General features: G+C 37.8%; 1 protein-coding gene across 1 annotated transcript; it reads left to right on the top strand.

Annotated features, from left to right (window-relative positions):
• The first annotated feature begins 3,449 nt into the window (after positions 1–3,449).
• LOC141601404 (protein FAR1-RELATED SEQUENCE 5-like) lies at positions 3,450–4,975 on the top strand. Its single transcript, XM_074421682.1, has 2 exons — positions 3,450–3,579; positions 4,008–4,975. The coding sequence occupies exons 1-2, from the start codon at positions 3,450–3,452 to the stop codon at positions 4,973–4,975; spliced, it is 1,098 nt and encodes a 365-aa protein (XP_074277783.1).
• The last annotated feature ends 608 nt before the right edge of the window (positions 4,976–5,583 follow it).

The raw sequence follows: 5,583 nt of genomic DNA, 5'->3' as shown, positions 1-5,583 counted from the left end.
ACAACTTTTTAATTTTGTTCACAAGTTAACTAAATATATTGTCGCCGACTCCGTATGTCAGGGCCTATAGTAATTCTCACACGATATAAACTCTCTAATGAAGCCACAAAAGAAAAGGGGTAAATAATGTTAAAAGATTTCAAGTGCCCAGTGCCATGTTACCCAAGTATGTTCAGGATATTACACCATCCGATATCTTCATTACATCCTTTTTCGTCGCTCTCGTCTTCTTCCCCGTTCTTGACTCCTTTTGTTGTATCAGCTCTCTTCTTTATCGTCGACTCCTGTACTGTTTTTAACTTTTCTTCTTTCATCCAGCAATAAGTCAGGAGACTCCATAACTCATCCTTCGTGCAATGGTACTAAGTTGTCCATTTTCAACCATGACAAACTCAGTCAAAACTTCGCCATTACTCCATTTTAAATCATAAGCTTCTGAAGCTAGGGGTGAGATGCACTCACGCTACTTGAGTGTTGCGAGAAATTAAGAGGCGAATACAATAAGTGAACCAAGCCAACACAATGAACGTGTCTCAATGGTCGATTCCGCCCTAGAAGTTTGAAGAATCAACTTTCAAATGCACAAAGAGGAAACATTTCAAGTTATAACCATATTAGTCAAAACGTCTCACAAACGTCTCTCTGGGGGTGTTTCCCCTCTCCCTCTCCCTCTCCCTTTCCCCATCCCGGTATGTTCCCGTCTCCTATGTGTCGTCCATCTTGTCGATGAGCTTGGCTCAATCTTGGTGTCGTCGTTTTGTTTTTGGTTGTGGTTTTGGGACGATTTGGTATCTCCCCTTTCCCTCGCCCCTTCCCCCACCGATCGTTCCCTCTTCCTTTTCCTGCTGGTGTCGGTCTGGGTCGTTGTCTTGTTGTAAGTAGCCGATGGTCCTGGGGCTCGGTTGGAATTTGGAGTCTCAGTGTTTGTTTCGGGTTTTGGTGTTTGTTGGGTCGGCCGTGTCGTTCGTGGTTGGTTTGTGGGGTCCGTTTTGTTCGTTGGCTGTTGTGAGGTGTCGGCTTTTCTTCTGTCTGTGGAGGTGTTTTTGGTAGGTTGAAGTCGGTTTGCTGGAAGTGGGGTTGGTTGGGTCGGATGCGCTGGATCCGCCTATAACACTAATGTTTATTTCCGTTTTTTCGAATAATATCCTCCTTGTGGTTTGGGGTGTCCTGTCCCCTTATCCACGAGTTAATTAGGCCGACTGGTACATTGCATCGCGTCTGTGTTGAGACTAGCTTGATGCGGTCTCCTGAGATCGTTTTGGTAAAGGGGATGTTTCCCCATTTGTTATCTACCTTTTTACTCGATTTTCTTGGCTACGAGGTTCTGGTCAACGGGGGTTGTGTTCCAAAGTGTAGGAGTTTGATCTCCTTTGGAGACAGATTTGTTTGGTCTGCTTTCCGCCTTTTCTTTCTACGTCATTGGGGCGTAAATGCACTTTGTTCTCTTTCGTTGGGTCAAGGGGCTCGTTGGCTTCCAGATGAGGTGTATCACAGTCAAGGAGATGAATCTCCGAGACGCTATCTTGGGTCTTGTTGCAGGTATTTATTTCTCTGAAGCTGTATCGTGTAAGACGAGTAAAAATGAGTTTGTGGAGGCTCGTTGGTTTTCTGAGGAAGATTTTCACAGCCCCTGAGCCCCTGAGGAATCTCCGAGACCCTTTTTTGGGTCTTGTTGCAGGTATTTCTCCGAAGCTCCATCAATCAAGACAAGCAAGTATGGGTGTTTTCCTTTGGCCAACGCTTCTCATCCATTAGAGAATGTGGTGGATTTTGAGGTTGAAGAGCGTGTTCAGACTTTCGTCGTACGCCATCAACACGACGTTGTTAACTGATGCAACTGTTACCTTGTTTTAGTTAATGTTATTAGTGGTACTTTAGTGTTTTATGTTGTAGTTTATAGGTACGGTCTAGTGAACCGTACCACAACAATGTAAAACTCTTTCTTCACCGCTGCCAAAAATTGAATAAATAGGAAACATCACGTTAGTAGCAAGATTTAGGACTCCGTCAAATTAGTAGCGAGATTTAAGGCTCCAACAATGATGTTTAAATTTAAATTACCAAAATTGTGAGGGCCAAATGCGTAATTACTATAATAAAAATTGTATTTTTTTCTACTATTTACTTATGAAAACGGTTATATTGGTAAATATGAAATCATAACACCGACCAAAAAATAAATCCAAAATGATAATATTAATTTCTTAGAAAATATAATAAGAGTACTATTTTTTTTTATTATACTATGTACTCCCTCCCATCCAAACCAAAGATAACACTTACTTTTTGGTACTATTCATTGTCGTAGAGAATCTTTGATATTATTCTTAATTTATAAGACAAAATATAGTCATGTAAAATCTTGTTTAATTTATCGTCATTAATGCTATAAGAATATCAAATTTTTATAATTTTTAATAATGTGTAACTAAAGATATTCACATTGCAAAACGTGCATCGGCAAGTGTGATAAAGCAACTATTACCTTTGGTTTGGATGGGAGAGAGTATAAAACAAAAGAAAATGACTTTTAAAGCAGAATTTAATGGCAATTAAGGCCCTGATCAACATCTTTCTCCAATAACTTTAGTTCAAAACGTTTTTAAGGGTATGTCTCGTTAGATTTTTGTTTCATTATATTTTTTACTCCCTCCATTCCACCTGATTCTATAAATTTGTGGAATATATGCGCGGTGCCCCAATTTGGCGAAACAGTTAGCGAAAATATCACGCAAGTATCAAATCAGAATATGACATGGTCCGTCATATACTTCTAAACGGTTACCTGCACGTAGGAGTTATTACCCAACTTGCTAATTACGACTTGTACTACAAAATAATCAAAGAACAATACCGGAAAAGAGAAAGAGAAATGTCATAATGAGAAATGTATTGATTGTAGTGCAGACAAAGTATTGATTGTACGTGACTAAGTTGAGACTATAGAAATTATGATTATGTCGTCTATGAAGTTGTCCGCTCAAGAAGGACCAATGGTTTTATAAAGCAAGATGGTTCAGAGTTGAATGAAATTCCCTGATTGCAATAATATTCTAGCACCATCAGCAAAAGACATATATGTATATCACAAATTCTCATTGAAGACGCACTATATCCATCACAAGGGAGAGACGGGTCAAATAGTAGCATATTCGAATGAAATGGGCGGGTGGGTTGCTAGTGGGTTCATTAGAATATTATTAGCTTATCTCGTTTTTTGTGCTAGCCCAATTATTTTATTAGCAACCCAACCCCAACCCATCACACTTTTTGTGACGTTAGTCACTCTCCTGTCAGCCACCACTTTTCATTCCAAAAAAAAAATCCCAGAGCTAATTCATTCATCTTCATTTTCATGCTTCTATCTATAATTTTTCACCAGTAACATCATGTAAATCTTCAACGAAAATACCCACATTATTTGTACAAATATTAATCACTAAGAAAAAATGTCAGAGGAAGATGTTTGCTTGGTTTTAGAGACGGTTTTAGAAGATCATATGGGTGCTGTTGATAACGATGATAGTGTAGTGCCTGTCGTTACTGACGACGAATTTATGACGATGATGATAAATAAAGGTTCTTTTTTTTCCTCTATATGATGGTAATTGTTGGTATGTTCTGTTTGTTGATGATATTTAGGGCATTATAGCTCAATCTAGAGCAATATTTTTTGTCTACTTGATAATTTTTTGTTGTGGCTGATAAATCATTAACAACAATGAATTTGTGACGATGATGAATTTGTGACGATGATGATAATACTCTAAGATGTAAAGATGTTAATTACATAAATCGTGTAGCTTACTAAAAAATATTTTCATGACTTTGTCAGTTAATGAATATGAGTTTTGAAATGTTATTTTCAAGAACAACACAGATTCAGATGTAACCATGTTAATGCATATTGGCTACCATTTTAGGTTTTCTGACTATTAAGTTTACAGTTTATTACACAGTGTTATTATTCTAACACGATGTGTCCAAATCGGATGCATTTGTCACAGGTGCTGACCTATCTAATTCTCTTCTTGGAATCAAAGCAGCAAAATCGGAGCATATTTACGCTCTCTATATCAAACATTCGCAACACATTGGATTTAGTGTCAAGAAATCTACATCTCGTAGGGCTAACAAGAAAGATAGACCGTTCATTGAGCGATACTTTAGATGCTCTTGCGAAGAAAAACACGAGAACAAGAGTAAAGGTGGTTTAAATGGTGACGTTAAAGTTTTCAACAGCAATTTGAGGAATGTTTCAATTACTCGTTGTGAGTGCAAAGCCTGTGTCAGGACGCAAGTAAATGCGGAAGGATTATGGGAGGCGCTGCAGCATGAGATAAAACATAATCACCCGTTAACCCCCCCCCCCCCTGAGTGGCAGCACCACCATAGGTCTAAGCGTAAAATTTCCGAAGCAAAGGACGAGTTAAAAAAGGCAATGACTGAAGCGCATGTGCCCCCTTCTGTGCAATTCAGAGTTGCTGCGGCAGCTGTTGGCGGTGATGAGTTCGTTGGGCACAAAAAGCGAGATCATATTAACTACGTAAACAGACTACGGATGAAAAAAATTGAAGGAGGTGATGCAGCAACATTGATCAACCTGTTGACTAGTAGGCAAGCGGAGGAGCCAGGATTCTTCTTCCGTGTTCAATTTAATGAAGAAGGAAAATTAAGTAACATATTTCGGCGGGACGCGATGATGAGAGAGGACTATTTGTTGTACCGAGACATTATCATATTTGATACTACCTATCGTACGAATAGGTACAATCTTATTTGTGGAGCCTTTGTTGGTATCAACAATCATTGGTCGAACGCTATGTTTGGGTGTAATTTCCTGTCGAACGAGAATCAAGAATCATTTGAGTGGTTATTCAAAGTCTTCAATGAATTCATGGGAGATGAAATCCGACCAGTCTCTATCTTCACTGACCAAGACCAAGCAAAAGCAAATGCCATCAAAGAGGTTTGACATTATCTCATTAGAGCTGTCCACATTACGCATAAACAGACCATCTCTCCATTTTTTGCATATATATGTTATCAAGTTAACCTTACATTACTGTTTTACATTATTGTCTAAGCTATCAACATTTCTAATTGTAATTACCATGTCACCATCTGAGCTGATATATGTCCCTCCTTTTATCAGATTACACCATTTTCATTTATAAATGTTACTAGTATAAGATTTTGACACTTTGTATAAATAATTTTTATACTGCTTGCATTACTCTCTAAGCTACCAACATTTCTATTTCTAATTAACATGTTGCTATATGAGCTGATATATGTCCCTCCTTCTATCAATCTGAAAAATAGTTACATCTAAACCACTGTGACAATCACATTGTAACACATTTATTAGATGACACCATTTTCATTTATAAATGTTATCAGTATAAGATTTTAGCACTTTATATAAATAATTTTTTATAGTGCTTACATTACTGTCTAATCTTCAAACATTCCTAATTCTAATTAACATGTTGTCATCTGAGTTGGTATATGTTCCTCCTCCTATTAATCTGAATAGTGGTTACATTTAAATCACTGACACTAACATTGAACCACATATAT

This window comes from Silene latifolia, chromosome 9, assembly GCF_048544455.1.
Source record: "Silene latifolia isolate original U9 population chromosome 9, ASM4854445v1, whole genome shotgun sequence".
Taxonomy (NCBI): domain Eukaryota; kingdom Viridiplantae; phylum Streptophyta; class Magnoliopsida; order Caryophyllales; family Caryophyllaceae; genus Silene; species Silene latifolia.
Note: the sequence above shows the minus strand (reverse complement) of the source record. Positions and strands in the feature narration are given on the sequence as shown.